Source organism: Cannabis sativa, chromosome 6 (genome assembly GCF_029168945.1).
Source record: "Cannabis sativa cultivar Pink pepper isolate KNU-18-1 chromosome 6, ASM2916894v1, whole genome shotgun sequence".
NCBI classification, from domain to species: domain Eukaryota; kingdom Viridiplantae; phylum Streptophyta; class Magnoliopsida; order Rosales; family Cannabaceae; genus Cannabis; species Cannabis sativa.
In genome coordinates, this window is record NC_083606.1 from 12,957,943 (window position 1) to 12,976,795 (window position 18,853).

The 18,853-nt window shown below is 35.8% G+C and overlaps 2 protein-coding genes and 1 pseudogene across 3 annotated transcripts; 2 read left to right on the forward strand and 1 right to left on the reverse strand.

Annotated features, from left to right (window-relative positions):
• Nucleotides 1–4,440: 4,440 nt before the first annotated feature.
• Nucleotides 4,441–8,522, forward strand: LOC115725690 (ubiquitin C-terminal hydrolase 22). Its single transcript, XM_030655280.2, has 3 exons — nt 4,441–5,757; nt 5,914–6,038; nt 7,665–8,522. Exons 1-3 carry the CDS (start codon nt 4,802–4,804, stop codon nt 8,435–8,437), a joined length of 1,854 nt encoding a protein of 617 aa, XP_030511140.1. The 5' UTR covers nt 4,441–4,801; the 3' UTR covers nt 8,438–8,522.
• Nucleotides 5,911–11,435, reverse strand: LOC115725689 (ubinuclein-2-like; annotated as a pseudogene).
• A 2,535-nt stretch (nt 11,436–13,970) lies between these two features.
• On the forward strand, nt 13,971–18,853 carry LOC115724746 (translocase of chloroplast 90, chloroplastic). Of its 2 annotated transcripts, none has more exons than XM_030654085.2 (3): nt 13,971–14,452; nt 15,129–15,259; nt 16,080–18,853. In XM_030654085.2, the coding sequence occupies exons 2-3, from the start codon at nt 15,133–15,135 to the stop codon at nt 18,344–18,346; spliced, it is 2,394 nt and encodes a 797-aa protein (XP_030509945.1). In that variant the 5' UTR covers nt 13,971–14,452; nt 15,129–15,132; the 3' UTR covers nt 18,347–18,853. The 2 variants fall into 2 exon arrangements, with proteins under 2 accessions (XP_030509945.1, XP_030509944.1); XM_030654084.2 differs by lacking the exon at nt 13,971–14,452 and adding an exon at nt 14,711–15,031.

Below are 18,853 nucleotides of genomic sequence, written 5' to 3' on the forward strand. Positions count from 1 at the left end.
TTATTACTTTTACCTTTTTTTTATTATTATTATTTGATAAATACTTATTTGGTACTTTATCTTTTATCAAAATATACATTCTGTACCCTTTGATCAATTAGTACTCTCTATTTGCAAAAACTACCATTTTGGTACTTGAGTGCATTTAAAATTTTAATATTCTGGAACTCACCCTTTTAATATTTAACTCTTATTATATATCCAATTATATTTCTTTCTTAAGTGTGTTTAGATTTATGAAATCTTAACTATTGGTACAGACATGTATTACTACGCAAGCTGACATATGCAGAGAAGACATGATCTCCATGAAGAAAATAGTTGAGCCATGAGATCATTGTCCCCATGAAGAAAATAGTTGGTTTCACTTACATGTGGAATCAACACAAGCAGAACAAATTAACCCAGAAAATCCAGAGGGGTTGGGTAAGATCGGACCGAGTGGGGGTGGCGGGAATGGGGTCTCCACAGATGGAGGAGAAAGAAATAATTTTTGAAAAAAATTATTAAATATAATGGGATATATTATAATCATTAAATATTAAAATAGGATTAGTTTGAGAATATTAAAATTTTCAAAACAGAAGGTACCAAAGATATATTTTAGCAAAACTTGGGTAAAAAATAAGTGTTTACCCTAATTATTTTTGGCTTTTGAAAACTTGGGACAAGATGCGTTACCATTATTTGTAGATTACATAAATGAGCAACTTTACCATCCTTTCAATACATTTTCTTGTATTTTTTATTTTCATTTTATTTTTTGAATGAAAATGAAGCTTCATTAAACAGTCAAATCAGCCATTGCAATAAATTAAAGAGTAGAAAGAATATTGCTCTAAGAGACCATCTAATCAAAAACTGAGCAAGACAATCCATAGGAAGGTGTCAATATTGTGAACAAGTATAAGAATAATAGGCATATAAGCTTGCAACAATAAAAATCTAAATCTTATACATTTTTTTGAAAGGGAAAATTCGGAGGAACTGTTTGGTTTACCATAAAAAGAAAGAAAGTGAAATCAATGTTCATACAGTTGAGTTTGTGCCAAAATTTAGTAGACAATTGAATAAATAAGTACATGTGAATTGAAGAAGACCACTAACCATGAACCATTTGGATATTTTAAATTCCTTACTTCCAAGTCATGCCAACTACTGTGATGATGGCACAACAAAATCATTGTAGTGGTGGTCTGGTCTTTGGTTTTGTTACCTTTTGAGAGAGACAATTGGGTTCCTTTATATATACATTTGATCAGACATGGGATGCCCCATCATTAAGTTTAGCAATCATTTTGGCTTTCAATCTGAAATAGAAATAAGAGAATGAAGCCTTCATTCTTTTTTTTTTTTTTTTTTTTTAATATATATACCCATATCCTTAAATTTTTTCCCTAAAATTCTGTGTTATGTTTAGTTATTAGTTACCAGTTACTTTTTGTAATTAAGTGATAGTTAATTTTATTACATGTAGGACAACTCCTCTTTTCCTAGGGGGTATCTCCAGCTTTCCAAAAGTTATATAATGGGTGACTCATTTGTCATTCACCCCAATTAAGCAAACAGAAAGTTTTTGAGAGTTTTTGAGTGTTGTGCAGGATTGGTGTGTTTGATCACCAAGTCCTCGTGTTGAATTTTTATGTATATACATTCTTTCAGTTCTACTTTTATTTTTCTGTTTACATAAGCTCAGTTCTTAATGATTAATAAAGTCATATTTCATCCTCCCTTGTGTATTGTATCTCTAGTTTGTTATTCAATTCTTGTCTATTCTCATTGTTTGTGGATCAGATATTGAGTCTTGTTCATTTTTAATCTTGTTTCTCGAGTTCTTAATGTGTTAATCTTGGATTGAGGTGATTGTGAATCACAAAACTATTTTTATTGTCTTTGTTTTTGTTCACATCTCAATTAGGGTTAATATCATTAATCATTGAATGATTACCTCATATCACATCCAAAATATAAAGAATTTGCAAAAAAGATAATTCTCTTCGGGAAATTTGATTTTCACCCTCTCAAATTTATGCTCATTGTTCGTTAGGTTCCCAAAATACTTATCCCATTTGAAAGGTTTCACTTTTCCTCTATCAAATTTCTCTCTCCCATAAGATTCGAACAACTACCCCCATTCTTTCCCACTCTGTGAACGACAAATCTGTTGGGATTTTATGTTTTAAATAAAATCTATTTCAATATAATTAGAGTTACTAATTAATAAAAGATTAGAAATTATTTTATGTTGCATGGTTCACATGATTACTTTTTTAATTGTATGTTTAATATATAAATTCTATTAAATCCTGAATATATAGTTATTCATGATTATAGTGTTGTCTACACAGTGGAAAATAATCTTGATTATATGCTTCAAAGTATTTAGTCCCATGATTTATTAGTGCACTGGATTTACATTAACGTGATAATTAGCGATAAAGTTTACTGACACAATGATATGTAGAATGTCCTTTCTAGGGCATTACCAAAGTATACTAGTATCGAATGTATTGGGTATACATCACATTTGACCGATATTGACAATGGAAAAGATGTTGGGATTTTATGCCCTAAATAAAACCTATTTCAATGTAATCTTATTTTCTATCAATAGAAGATTAGAAATCATTTAAGTTTACATGTTATTTTCATGTTAATGGTTTCATATACAATTTTTTGATAAATCCAGAACATGTAGTTATTCGTGATTATAGTGATGTCATCACAATGGAAAGTAATTGTGGTTATATCTTCAAAGTTTAAGTCTCATGATTTATCAGTGCATTAGATTTACACTGACGTGATAATCAACGATAAAAATTTACTTACACATTGATATGTGGTATGACATTTCCAAGGTATTTGTATAAAGTATACTAGTATCGAATGTATGGGGTATACATCAGACTGGATCGATATTGAACTTGGATAAGATATCATAAACTTACTGTTATATCTTTCTAAGTCAATATCACTTAGTTGATCTTAGATCAATAGATATTAATCTTGATATGGTTAGGTTCTAGCTTAACTGTATTATTTGTGCTCTTTAACTTGTTCGATAAAATTGACTGAATGGATCAACCCAATATTTATATCTTGGGAACATGGTAGTACAATTGAGTGGAAGCACTAATCATAGATACGGAATCTATAGCTTCTATAATGACATAAAAGTAAAATGATGATTTTCTTTGTGTTTGGCTTAACAGAGATAAATAGAAGAGCTCTTATTTCATTAATTATATAAAGTTTACTGAAATATCATTTATAGGAAGCTAAGTATTTTAAGAATAAAATATATTGAAGGGTAGAACGATAAATTTATCCATACTCGATGTAAATCATTTATAGAGAATATTTAATTATTTGGCTATTTTCCATACCCCCAGAAGGAGATCATGGAATAAATTATTTGAAAGAGCATGGAACCCAAAGAAGACCCCTAAATCGCAGTTTTATTACCTCTGGAGCCCCCTCGTTCAATGTAGGATCATCCATGGTAAGAGAAATAGAACAAAGAAATCCACTCAAAAATAAAGGAGAAAGGAAGAAAAATTGCACGGTAGAGCAAAGAGCGAACAAAAACCCTAAAGGTTACTCTCTTCGAGAGAAAACTCATGTTGAGTCAAAAGAAGTTCTTTTTTTGAGTTTTTTGTGGTGTAATTTTCTCTCAAGAGCTGTAAATTATTATTTTGAGTAAATATTTGTTAAAAAAAAATCACAAGTTTTTTCATTTACATGTTTTACCATTTCACTTGCTCAAGATGTTTGTGTAAATCTTTCAAATATACGTATAAATCTCTCACATGTGTTTTTGAATGCAAAGATTGAGAATAATGTTGAAATAAAATGTTTGATAGTCTCATTATACATTGTTATTATTTTTTTTTTTCAAAAATTTAGTCATTATTATTAACAAAACTTAAATTTTATATTGGCATCTCACAGAAAAAAAAAAAGAATGTTTTAGGCAAAATTAATATTTCAAAACAAATTATTATAGGGGGTAAGAAAAATTCAACTTATCTATTAAGATATATGTTTTTTTTAAAAGAAAAAATGCAAAAATAATGTGAATTCTGTTTTTTTTTTTTTTTTGTTATTAAAATAATGTGAATTTTGTTATTACTATTTTTAGTTTCTTTTTATTAAAAAATAAAAAATATAATTAGTATTTTTTTATGAAATATAATTATTATTTTTAAGAATTAAAGTTAATGGTTGAGGTTATGATGTCAGCCATCCAACACATGGCCCAAAATAATCCGTACATAAAATACGATTTTATATTTTCAGTTTTTTTCACTTTTGTCTTTTCACTATTCCCAAAAGTAAAAATAATGACAAATTGAAGAGCGGAAATGGGAGCTATGACTATGCTCAAGAGTCTAGAAACTGAGATAAATTTAATAAATAATAAAAAAAAAACTTTATGACAAATATATATAAAAAAAAATTCCAAATTTATAGCAATGACTTTTAATTATTTTTATTTATTAATCATATCATATATATTAAATTAAATTTATGTAAGAAATTAAATTTGCAAACTTATTATTAAGCTTTGGAGATCTGGAAGGAACCCAAAAGAGCTGAGAGAGGAGTATAGTAATAGTAGTATAGTAGTAGTAGGAGAGAGAGACAACCTCATCATCATCATCATCATCAATGGTCTCTCACTCCCATTGCTCCAATCTCAGCCGTTGATTTGATCTCTTCTCCGATTTCACGTACCTTATGTTCTTCGCTTCTAGGGTTTCACTCCCCCATTTCTGCTTCGCTTTTTTACTAGACTATTATGTCGTCGACGGCCAAGATCAATCATCACCGGATCAACGGTCAGATTTTACCCCAGCCGTGTACTCACCTTGCTGAGTTCCGATCCACCAACGAATCCAGGCCGTTCCGGGCTTTCCAGGATTGTCTACGTGTCAAGCCTCCCGGAGGTCGAGCTGCGATCCGGCGTGAACCCAACGAGGTTCCTCATTGCGGCGCGTGCGGTGACGCGGCTCGGGCGAGGCTCTACGCTTGCGTTTCGTGCGCTTCTGTGTCGTGTTACGCGCCTTCTGGACCTCTTCATGCGGTGCTCCACGCTGAGTCGATGCCGCCTGGGCATGAGATCGCCGTCGATGTTGATCGAGCTGAACTCTTTTGCTGTGCTTGTAGGGATCAAGTCTACGATCGGGATTTCGACGCTGCGGTTGTTTTGGCTCAGACAGCGGCGTCGACGCTTGGGTTGAGCTCGTCTTCTTCGACTTCTGCGACGGAGGTGGCGTCGGTGATTCGGTTTCAGCATCCGGCGAATCTCAGAAAACGACGACGTGTTGATTACCGACCTTGGGAACCCGATCTCAGGGAGCGGACTCTGGTCGAGAACGGATCGAGTCCGCTAGAGAGACCCGATAAGGCGCCGGAATTCCCCCGAGGATTGCGAGGATTGAACAATTTGGGGAACACTTGCTTCATGAACTCGGTTCTCCAAGCATTGCTTCACACTCCTCCACTAAGGAACTATTTCTTGAGCGACCGCCATAATCGTTACTTCTGCCAGGATAGGAGCAACGTTTCCGCCGCCGCCTCAGCTTCTGCCTCGGCGGGCGTTAATGCGAGCCGGAGAAAGGTGGCCGTTACAACGACGAACACGGATTCTAATGGAAAGAGTCGAAATTGTTTGGCTTGCGATTTGGATGACATGTTTTCGGCAGTGTTTTCTGAGGATCGGATGCCGTACAGCCCTGCAAAGTTTTTGTTCAGGTTGGCAATTGATGTGTTGTGAATTCAAATAATGGATTCTTATCAGCATTGGATTTGGTTTAAAAAGGTGTATTGGTGTCATGAGAAAGATGAATTTTTTTGGGAGTGCTTAATTTGGTATGTTATATATTTGTGGGTTTGTTTTTTCGGTTGCAGTTGGTGGCAACACGCGGCGAATTTGGCAAGTTATGAACAGCAGGATGCACACGAGTTTTTCATTTCAATGCTTGATGGGATTCATGAAAAGGTGGACAAGGATCGGAGGAAACCACATAGTCAAGGTAAATTATACATTCACTTGTTTCATATTTTAATTAATTATAGGAGTTGGTTCGGGTGGGAATGAAACTTCGAATCACATAGAAAAATTGTTTTTGTTCAACGTATTTTCTCTTACTCTGTAGCTTGTCTAGTCAAGAGTTAAGATAGCCCATATAAGGATTCGCTACTCTTTTTTATTCCCCCAAAGAAATCAGGGAAGGAAAATCTTGAGAGGAACAGCTGTAAAATGAGCCCAAGATCTCGCCTTTAATAGTGTTTTATTTATTTATTTATTTTTTGGGTTTGGTGTGGGGTTGTTGGTCTTTTATTTTCAGTTTTATTTTAATATTTTGGGTGGGGAGGTCGAATCTTTGCACACTTGGTAGAGTTTGTTCCCTTTTGTCCATTTGAATTTGATGTATAGTCGTAAGGAGTACCTATAGTTCTGATAGATTGTAGAGTTTATGTACGTGATGTTAAATTTGGATGTTTAGAAGCTGTAAGATATTAATCAATTGTGTATTTGGTACAATTTCTAGGTTGAGATTGACCTTACTAGAATCTCGTATCAATTTTGTCCTCTAATTTTTCAAGGGAAAAGTAGTTATCTTGGTATAACTGTATAGCTAGCTTTGATTGATGTAGTGGAACGTAGGAAGTCTAATATTGATATTCATAGACATTCTGAAATCTCTAACCTCCCTGCATTTTCCTGGTGGCCAAGATATGAATACCCTTAGTTTTCTGACGAGAATCCTGGGCACTATATTCTCATTGAATCACCTGATGATTGGCTACACAATCATGATATGCATCACTTGAAACTTGTGGCCACTAATACTGTGAATGATCTATAAAGAACTCCATAATGAGCAACTTGCGCCCCTATGTTTCAATTTGTGGAATTTTTTTTAGTCAAGGTGTTTTAAGTACTTTTTAAGATTAAGAAGTAATTGTAACATTTAAATGCAGGGCGTGGGTCTAGTTATGTTGCTTGTTGCCTTAGGAGTTGACAAAGTGCTCACAGATTTAGGGCTAAATATCAACCTCAACTTGGTGGCTTGATGATTCTATCTGCTTCATTCCAGTAAGTCTAATTTTCCTTAGCCTGTTTCATCTTAGGATTTTCTAGTGTTACATGCTTCTCATGATAACTTGGCATTTTGTCATGCTCTGTGGTCTTATTATGCACAGTTAATCTGAGTCCAAAGAGAGGATACCTTAGACTTACAGCCAACATAGATTATTTTGTAAACAATTCGTGAACTTTTGGTACTCAGTCGGTTACCCATCATACTGTCATTAGATTTTGAAGTATTGGATACACTTAAGTAATTCTGGGATCTTTGTAGGGGGCACTGTTGGATAGAATCTATGGTAAATAATCTCAACTTTGCAGCGGATCATTCTGTGCCTGATTAGAATGTTAGTGACTGGATTTGTTCTTTTCCATGGATGGCTTTGCTTATCGTAATAAATCTGATGCTTTGAATAGCGCTCCATGCTTGTATCCCCAAAAGGATGGATGTTAACTAAAATTTTATTGTTTTTCTTTTAAAATATATTTATTTATTTTCTATATTTTTCATAGAAGCATTTGATATGTCATTGGGTATGTCTGATGACAGTATTTCTTTATGGTGCAGGCAATGGAGACTGCTGTATAGCTCATAGAGTATTTTCCGGCATCTTGCGATCTGATGTCATGTGCATGGTTTGTGGTTTCACATCGACAACATATGACCCTTGTGTTGACATCTCACTGGATTTGGAACCAAACCAAGGGGGTTCTGGAAAGATGTCATCCACAAAGGCTGGTCATCCTTGCAATGGCGAGGCAGGTTACACAAATTCAAGGCAACACACGGGTACATCTACTTTGATGGGATGCTTAGACCGTTTCACAAGACCTGAGAGATTAGGCTCTGACCAGAAATTCTTCTGCCAACAATGTCAGATTAGGCAAGAGTCCCTCAAACAAATGTCCATAAGAAAACTTCCACTTGTCTCGTGCTTCCACATTAAAAGATTTGAGCATTCTTCAATCAGGAAAACATCAAGAAAAGTTGATCGTTACTTGCAATTCCCAATTTCATTGGACATGGCACCTTATCTATCTTCTTCAATCTTGAGGAGTCGATACGGGAATAGAGTTTTCCCTTTTGACGAGGATGAGCCAGATGCTTCAAACGACTTGTCCTCAGAGTTCGAGCTGTTTGCTGTTGTTACCCACAGTGGGAAGCTAGACGCTGGCCATTACGTGACTTACTTGCGGTTATGTAATCAATGGTACAAGTGTGATGATGCTTGGATCACTCGTGTAAACGAGAACATCGTCCGGGCAGCTCAAGGATACATGTTGTTTTATGTACAGAAGATGCTATACTACAAAGCAAGCGAGAAACAGGTTGCTAGATGATATGCTTATCAGAAAACAAAAAATAAAAAATAAAATAAGGATTGCATATACTAATTAAAAAAAAAAAAAAAGACAAAAGAAAAAAGAGAGAGAAATGGGACAAGAAATTACCATGGCCAGTTTTGTTGACATTGAAAGCAATGTCATTGGTAATTGACTAGGCAACTACTCCCGTTGCTCTTTGCAGCATAGATTGCTAAATTTTTGAGGCAGTATTTTGCATTGGGGAAGATTAATTTATCAAGGTAAGGATTTTTCAGGAAAATAATTTTCTCATTTGCTTTTTTTTTTTTTAAGTTATTTAAATATAGCTTTATGTCCTCGTTTAGTATTCAGGTTTGTTAATTTATTTTTTTCTCAGAAGTTTACAATGCTTGGAGTTACGAAGTTTACCATGTTTTACTGGAATGTTTCCTTGAATGGCACAACCAGGCCAAAAATCTGAGTTTAGATTCTTTTTTCGAATACTTGAATTGATGTTGGATTTTTATGCTCAACAAGATTCTTTGCTCACATTTTATTCTTTTTTGAAGAAAGAAACATGTTAAGTGAAAAGTTTATAAAACTGCACCAGCATTAAGGAATTACAGTACAGCTTTCTGATATCTTTATATAAACGCATACATCTAAGCCATAAAAAAGGTAGCACGAAACGACACTTAATTACAAAAATGGTAACAAGAAGTTGGTCACAAAAGAATGAAGCCAATCCATGAGAGAACTACTGAAACAAAAAAAGAAAAAAAATGAAGACTCTCTTACAAGAGCTTTGATGATGAAAATTACTTTTCTAAGTGTGGAAATAATATAATGTCAGCTTGATTGTTCGAGGCTTGAGAGGGCGGTGGACTGATGGTTTGTTTTAGTGGTGGAGTTGCGGATTGTTTAAGCGACTTCTGTCTTTCCTCTGACCGGAGATGAGTTTCATCCAACTCTACTTCTGGCTTTCTTCTCACCTTTTTTGTCACCACTATACTGTCTCCCACCTTAGCATCTTCTGGGGAGTGGCTTGAAGTTCCCTTGAACTTTTCTTGTTTAACCTTGTCGAAGCTCTGAACATTTATTGGACTGGGTGGCTGCATGACCATTGTTGAAGCAGGAACTGACTTGTTTGCTGAACAATGACCACCAGATAAAGTAGCCGAACTTTCTCGCGTGTATTGAGGCTGCAAAATGGAACCGCACTCAACTCGAACACCCTCCTCAGTTTTAGAGGCTAACATCTTTTTCCTCTTCATTTTCTCCTGATCCTTTTTCCTGCCATATAGTTCTCTTCGCCTCTCTTTTGCCCGGCATATTGCACGTTTGATCCCATGGTTGTCCATAAAACCATTAGGCCATAATTCTGCAAGCTCTGCGTACAACCTTCTTACTTGAGGACCTGCGTCGTCATCCAGACCATCAACATAAAGATCATAGAGATCACAGATCTTGTCCTCCAATGCAGCATCCATACTATACTTTCTTTTAGAATTTTCTTTTGGTTCAGTAGCAATTTCTTGAAAATCGTCTGATGCTCCAGCTTGTTTCTCCAAGGCTTTTGACTCCATAGAGGGTGCTCGCACTTCAAGCATTTCTACGACTTCCTTCTTTACACGTTGAAACCTATCGTTTGTCTCCTGTTTAGCTGACAAACCCATACTAATCATAACTTTCAAATTTCTCTTCAATGTTCTCAGCTGAATTAAGTGACCAAGAATACTCATAAGACGGTTGAGTAGTTCTTTAGAAACTTTTCCATGGCTAGCCGCTAATCGCGCAACTTTGGCAAGCTTCATTTTTATTTCTCTAGGCAATCTCCTTTTAATAGCCTGTGACGAATTATCTGCCTCTTGATTTTCCACATTAGGTGGCCTTGATTCTGCTACCATTTTCTCTAACTCCCTTATAGCCTTTTCAAGTATTGAACCTTTCGGCCTTGCATTAGAACCATCCTGCTTTTTGTGCATGTGTGGTGTTTTTGTTGTTGGTGCAGAGTACTTTCCCTCAAAGGTGTTAACATCAGAAAGTTCACGGTTTGAATCCAATTCATCAGCGCCACTAGATGGTCTCCCAGATTGGGATTTGGATTGTGCACAGACATTTTTACCATGATGTTTAGAATGTGAAGAATCAGAGAATACAGCCATTTCTTTGAACTTGCTACTTGGATCTTTAGACAAGAGGGATCCTGTCTTCTGCTTTTCAAAATCCTTTACCTCAGTTAATATCATAGCAGCATCTCCATTTGAAACTTTCAGAACAGAATTAGGATCTATTATTGTTTTTGAATCTGAAGATTTCTTCTTAGGGCAAACTACTGTAGAATTCAACTGACTCTGAAATTGTATATTTTCACCATTACCCTTTGCCAAATCCTTTCTTCGCCTTTTCTTTGGTTGCTGGCTAGGTAGTGCAGTGGATGATTCAATGCGTTCTAATTGTCCTCTGTTAACAAAAAATCCGCCATGCTTTATGGCTGAATTATCAACTTCAAAGTATTCATCCAACTCAGCATCATCGATGAAAGAGTCTTGTGTATCATACTGATCATCATCAGGTATGTCATTGTGACCTTCATCGTCACTACTGTCTTTCCCCATATAAAGTCGTTCAATCTTCTCAATAACAGCACTAAAACGACTCGGTGCAGTCTCATCTTTAACTTCTTCACCATCCGGTTGCGCCGCCACAGGAGCAACGGTAGTAGAAGAAGATCCATTGACCTTATTAGCGTCCTTGATGAGCTTCTTCCACGAGACTATAGTAGTCTCACCGGGACGAAGCTCCATCGTGAACATTTGACGGTCACCGCCGCACTTGTCTTCCTCCATTTGAATTGAAAGTTTCAGGGCTACGGAGAATTCTAGGGTATTTGGGGATCGAAGATTCGAGAATTAAGATGCGAGCAACATAAAATTCGTATAAACCCCAGCCCAGCCCAGCCCTAGAAAAACGAAGAAAAACGAACTGGGTAATGGATATAGACAAATTTTGTGTTTCGTTTCAAATATTTAAATAAAACTTGTTATTTTTGATAATATACTTCTGGCTCAGGAAGTTGTACATGCTATTAACAATAGGAAAAAAGGAAAATTAGGTTGGGCTGCACTTAAACTTGATATGGCCAAGGCCTTTGATAGGGTTGAATGGCACTTTTTACACAGTCTTATGTCCCATTACAATTTTCCCCAACGATTTGTGTCTCTTATTATGAGGTGTATTTCTACTACTCAAATTTCTTTTTTAATTAATGGTAGTGTTACTGGTAGTGTTCAACCTACTAGGGGTCTTAGACAGGGGGATCCTCTCTCCCCTTACTTGTTTATTTTGTGTGCTGAGGGATTATCTTCTTTGCTTAGGTTCCATCAGGCTAGATAGCATTTGAAGGGTATTTCTATTTCTCGTAGGGCTCCTTCTTTGACTCATTTGTTTTTTGCTGATGATAGTCTTATTTTTTGCACTGCTACTCGTGAGTCTTGTGATGCTTTAACTGGAATTTTTGATATTTATACTAAAGCTTCTGGTCAGGTTATTAATTTTAATAAATCTTCTATTCTGTTTTCTCCTAATGTTACTGCTCAGGATAAAAATCTTTTCCTTACTAATCTTAATTTACAGGATAAACCTTTTATTAGTAAGTACTTAGGTTTACCTCAATGTCTTGATAGATCTAAGTATCACTCTTTTTCTTTTCTTAAAGACCGAGTTTCTTCTGTTCTTCAATCCTGGCATTCTAAGTGTTTTTCTAAGGCTGGGAAGGAGGTCCTTCTTAAAGCAGTCATTCAAGCTATTCCTGCTTATGCAATGGCTTGTTTTAGGTTGCCTGTTAAACTTTGCAGGGAAATTGAGGGTGTAATGGCCAGATTTTGGTGGGGTTCTTCAGGAGATTCTAGGAAAATTCATTGGAAAAATTGGCAATCTCTCTGTCGTTCCAAGTTTGTAGGGGGTTTGGGGTCTCTTATTCATTTTAATCAAGCTATGCTTGCTAAGCAAGCTTGGCGTATTTTCACTCAGCCTGATTCTTTATTGAGTTTAACTCTTAAGGCTAGGTATTTCCCCAATTCCTCTATTCTTGAGGCTAAACTTGGCTATAACCCTTCTTTCTCTTGGAGGAGTATCCTTTGGGGTAGAGATTTGTTGGTTTCTGGTCTGGTATGGAAAGTGGGTAATGGGGAGACTATTGATACTTTAAAAGATCATTGGATCCCTACTTCTAGGTATAAACAGACCCTTTGTGACCTGGACCATCAGTAGTCGAAACTTTCTTATTTTATTGACCCTTTGGGGTCTTGGAATATGGATAGACTTCGATCTTGCTTTGATGATTCTACTATCAATGACATCCTAAATGTTCCTTTTTCTGGACTTGAGGGTAAAGACGAGCAAATTTGGGGGAGGGAGAGTTCGGGGCTTTTCTTTGTTAAATCTGCTTATCACTTAGCTCTTCAATCTCGAGATATCCCTTCTACTTCCTCTTTATTTGATATGAAATCTTTCTGGGCAAGAATTTGGCATGCTAACATTCCTCCTAAGGTTAAACATTTTGTGTGGAGAATTGTTTCTAATTCAGTGCCGGTTGCTGTTTTACTCTACCAACGCCACATTATTTCTTCTCCTTTATGTCCTCTGTGTAATAACTCCCCAGAAACTGTTATGCATGCTTTGCTAGAGTGCTCTAGAGCTCGGAAAGCTTGGAAGGCTTCTGATTTTGCTCAGTTTTATTTACAAAATAACCATTTGGATATTATGCATTTTCTCTCTAATGTGTTCTCAAGTTTAGATAAAGGTTCTGCAGATTTATTGATGTGTTTTATGTGGACCATTTGGAATTAAAGGAATAATGTGTTTTTTAATAGATTTGCTCTTCATCCAAAGGATATGTTGCTTGCATCACTCATCTGAAAGGAGGGTACATTAAAGGAGATAGAATTAAACATATTTCACAAAAATTCTTCTTTACACACAACCTTCAAGAAAATGGTAATATTGATGTTCAGTAAATTCGATCAAGTAATAATCTTGCGGACTTATTTATGAAATCATTATCAAAATCAACATTCAAGAAGATAGTTCACAAGATTGGAATACGTCAATTAAAATATCTCAAAGAATACCAAAATGAGGGGGAGTAATTTCATATTGCACTATTTTTCCCTTGACCGAGTTTTGTCCCACTCAGTTTTTTGGGTAAAATTTTTAACGAGACAGCTATTATAAACATATAAGAAGGAGTCTTATAAATAATAACTATTTGTGGATATCCAAATCTTAATTACTATTTCTTTTCTTTAATTTTTTAATCTATGACTCACATATTTTATAAATAGGAGATCAATCCATTAAAATAACACGCTCAAAAAAATTTATTTTTTCTTTATTTTCTTTCTTTAAATAATATTATTCTATAATAATATATATTTTTTAATCCTATTTTATTATATCCTAATTTCCATTTCCATTTTACCAAATTGATTTTTTTTTTTTTTCCAAAAGATTTTGTTTTGCTCAGTTTTTTAATAATATATATTTTTTCTTTATTGATTGTTGATATTCAATTTAGCTATCCTCCACGTGGCATTACAAAGAGAACAAGAAACCGTGGTCGGTGAGCACTTGATTCTCACTCACACCATCGGGTCGGATCGTTCCCAGTTTGGGTTTGAGATTCGGGTTCGGTTTCGTTTATCAAAAATCCCTCTTGCCTTTCTTTTTCTTTTTCTTTGAAAAAAAAAAAAAAAAATCGCTGTTGTCTTATCTCTCTCTAATCTCTATCCTTGATCTTGGTCTGGTTCTTCGTTTTCTTCCTCAGCCTCACAACTTTCTCGCTCTTCGTTTTCACCGACCACCAACACACATTCACTTCCAGACTTTCAACAACTTCCGATTTCATCTAAATTTCAATTGGGATTTCCATGTTCTAATTCTTATAACTTTTCTTTAATCAAATTATAAATTATGGTTTCCAATGTTTGTTCGGTTTAGAGGAATAGCTTCCAGCTTGGATTGATTTCGGCTTAATTTGTTCCTTTCTAGGTAAACCCTCTCTTCTTTAAAATATATTATATTTATACACATACTCGTATTTCACTCTATTGCACAGAAACAATCGCAAAATTTAAAGACTCGAGGAAATTGTTTGGGCTTCTTATTTTGCTGGGAGATTTTTATTGCTTCAAAACAAAATAATTTTCTTTATTAATTAGAATGGTTTTATGGCTCTGCTCAGTTCAGTATAAAACAATTATCTTTTTTGGTGTTGGTTTTAGGGGGTTATGATTATCTTTGGAAGTAGATTAATTTTTACATTATGTACCAATCAAATTGTAATATTATACCAAACTGTAGAATTAGCTTGCATGAGCATCTAGGTATAGCTGAAATTATTTCATTATCTTAACTAAGAGCCGTAAATGCAATGCCTAACTTGCCTAATATCATTAATATGCATTTCAAGCTACCTTTTTTCTTTTCTTAAAGATTAATTGTCGGGTTTAAAATTTCTAACTGTTTTATGAAAGTTTGTTTTTATTCAAAATTGGTATTTTAAACCTACTGAGTGTGTAGTGTACCATGTTGATGTTGTTTTTTATTCTGATGTTTGGGACTATACAGGTTTATCTTTTTGTTACTTTCTGTTTTCTTTATACTCCTTTTGAAAAGATTTAGCTCAGTAATTGTTTTATTTGCTAATATTTGAAATTTTTCTCAGAAAGATGAAGAGTGTTCGGGAATGGTTTTTTTCTCAGATAGTATCCAAGTCAGTGGTCTCTTCTAGACCACTATCAGGTAGTGACAGTTTCTTTGATGAGGAACCTGTTGAAGAAGAGCTTGATGACCGAGGTATTGCACAATTGTTAACCTTCTGCTTGTGAGTTTTTTTGACTGGATTAGTGAACAGCAGATGGTTTCCTACTGAAGATTTTACTATTTATTTATTTTTATTTTATTTTAGTGAGGTGAGGGAAGGAGTGAGAGAGGCTTTAGGAAAGAAATTTAGAAACGATGCAGACCTAGTTTACCTTTTATTGCTTTCTTTTCTAAAACTTGGGCAAAGTAATTTTGAGCATGGTTGGAAGTGACTATCTATCATTGACTGGAGTTAAAAATAACTCACATAAGATAATTTTGTGCGGATGTATTTTAATTGAAATTAACACGGTTGCATAGGGGAATGAAGCTTTCTCCTAATTTGGATTAGTTTCTTCACTGCAATTTCTTGTACTGTGTTTGGCACTCTTAAATCAATGCTCTGTTTTTTCCCCTCATTTTTACTTGTTTAACAAGATATAAAATTATGACATTATATGATGTTTCTCAATGAATCTGCTTTTTCTTACATATGATAATTCATCATCTCTCATAAATATAACTTATCATATCAAGAAAAAAAGATGAAGAAAAAGATATACTTAAGGCAAGAGAATTGTTTCGCTTGTTTCTCTTCATTCTGTTCTGTTCCATTGTGATGTAAACTAATAGTAGCTCTGGGCCAGTTAGAGACTTGGATCTGTTCATGAGTACTTTGCGATTTACTTTGATTATTTTCCTGCACCATTTGGGCCAATTTTCTGTCATCTTCCGTGAATTTTATTATAGGCATTGTTATTTATCATTAATTGTTTTTTAATTATAATTTGTATTTGATCTCCTTATTCTGTAGGTGAAACTCATTCTTCTAATTTAGAGGCAACACCTGTCTCTCATGCGCCATGCTCTTCTAATAGTAATCAAGAAAATCATCCACAGCCCTCAACACCACAACTTGCGATTAATTATTCTAACAATTTCCCCCATGGTGTCAATGGAAAAAAGTTTGATCCACTGATAAAGATTGAGGACCTTCAAGTTAAGTTTCTGCTTCTTCTCCGCCGGCTTGGGCTGCCAGAGAACAATCTTCTAGTTGCAAAGGTTCTATATCGAATTCACCTAGCAACTTTGATACGGGCAGAGGAATCAGATCTAAAAAAAGTCTACCATGTAAGCAACAAGGCCAGAGCTATCGTAGCCGAACGAGAAGCAGCTGGCCTGCCTGAATTGGATTTTCCTATCAAAATACTTACTATTGGAAAAACAGGTGTTGGCAAGAGTGCTACAATAAATTCTATATTTGATCAGACAAAAACAACGACGGATGCATTTCGACCTGCCACAGACCACATTCAAGAGGTTGTGGGAACTGTTAATGGAATTAGGATAACCATCATTGATACTCCTGGTCTTTTACCCCCATCTGCAAGTAATGCTAAAAGAAATAAGAAGATCCTACATTCTGTGAAGAGATTCATAAGAAAATCCCCACCTGACATAGTATTATACTTTGATCGCTTAGACCTTGTCAGTATGAGCTCTGATGACTTCCCTCTTTTCAAACTTATTACTGATGTGTTTGGTGCTTCAATTTGGTTCAACACCATTCTTGTCATGACTCATTCTTCCTCTGCACTTCCAGAGGGACCTAATGGTTACCCCATAACCTTTGAATCTTATGTGTCCCACTACACAGATTTTGTGCAGCAGAATATACAGCAGGCAGTTGCTGACCCAAGGCTTGAAACCCCTGTACTTTTAGTTGAGAACCATCCTCAGTGCAAGAAAAATACGATGGGGGAAAAGATTCTTCCAAATGGACAGGTTTGGAGATCACAATTTTTGCTATTATGCATTTGTACTAAAGTTCTCAGTGATGTCAATGTCATCTTGAAATTGCAAGAGAGTATTGAGCTGGGGCCAGTGAATGCTACTAGGCTACCTTCGCTTCCGCATCTCCTCTCATCGCTCCTTAGGCATCGTCCGATAGTGAATCCAAGTGGAGGTGACGGTGAGATTGACGAAAGCCTAATCTTTGATGCCGAGGAAGAAGATGAGTATGACCAACTGCCTCCAATCCGCATCCTGACAAAATCTCAGTTTGAGAGACTGACTAAGTCACAGAAAAAAGAATATCTTGATGAGTTGGATTATAGAGAGACTCTATATTTGAAAAAACAATTGAAAGAGGAGTATGTCAAGCAAAGGGAGAGCACGCTTCACATGGGGGAAAAGTTGGCAAATGATGATAATGCAGATAGTCGGCAAGCATCCCCAGAAGATGTCTCGCTACCAGATGCGGCATTTCCTCCAAGTTTTGACTCAGATTTCCCTGTGCATAGATACCGCTGCCTTGTTACAAGTGATCCATGGCTTGTGAGACCAGTCCTTGATCCCCAAGGATGGGATCACGATGTTGGATTTGATGGAGTAAGTGTTGAAGCAGCTATGGCTATAAACCAGGATCTCTTTGCCTCAGTCAGTGGGCAGATGAGCAAGGACAAGCAGGATTTTAGTATTCAATCTGAGTGCGCTGCATCTTACTCGGGACCTGGGAGAGCTACTTATTCTGTTGGTCTAGATGTTCAGTCTGCTGGAAAGGATTTGATGTATACAGTCCACAGCAATACAAGGCTTCCAAACTTGTGGCACAACATTGGTGACTGTGGAGTTTCATTGACCTCCTTTGATAACAAGTATTACATTGGTGCCAAGCTTGGAGATTCCATTTCATTGGGGAAGAGATTGAAATTCTTAGTCAATGCTGGTAGAATGAGTGGTCCTGGGCAAGCAGCATATGGTGGGAGCTTTGAAGCTATTATTAGGGGAAGAGACTACCCAGTCAGGAATGACATGGTCAGCCTGACAATGACTCTTCTCTCTTTAAAAAAGGAGATGGTATTGACTGGAAATCTACAGTCTGAGTTTCGACTTAATAGGAACTTGAAATTATCAGTCAACGCCAACATGAATAGTCAGAAAATGGGGAGGATTAGCGTCAAAACAAGTAGTGCAGAACATTTGCAAATTGCGCTAATTGCAGCTTTTACTCTCGTCAAAACCTTGTCTCGAAGAAGAAAAGGAACTGAAAGCTCAAGAGAGGAAGAAATTGAGAGCTGATGGAAATTCCATTCCTTATTTGGTACCGAAGTATTTTTGTTTCAAGTGGGCAGTAGCCATCTTATTGACAGAGAGCCGAGTTCGGGTGTTTTTTTCTATCAAGGAGGAGGCAAGACTGGGAGATTATCATTCCCATTGTTCCATGCTCCAACTTCTCTCGAGACATCTTAAATGAGATTGAAGACAACTTCACTGGAAAATGCAATGATGCTGCCGAGTGGCGTGATCATTTTTGGTCCATATGACCACAAATTCAAGTTCAGTTTCTTTCTTCTGAGGGTCCAGTTGACAGCCATCTTTTTTCGCTTTGATATAATATATATTTTCAAAGTAAATGAGGCAAAAAAGTGTACAGTGAATCATGGAGATGAATTTTCATTTTGATAGCAAGGTAAATCTAAATAATAGTAAATCATAATTTGAATGAATGATGTTTGTTTAGCTTCTTCGTGTTGTTGCTAAGCAATAAGGTATAGTTGGAATATTATTACTCAAGATTGTTCTCCA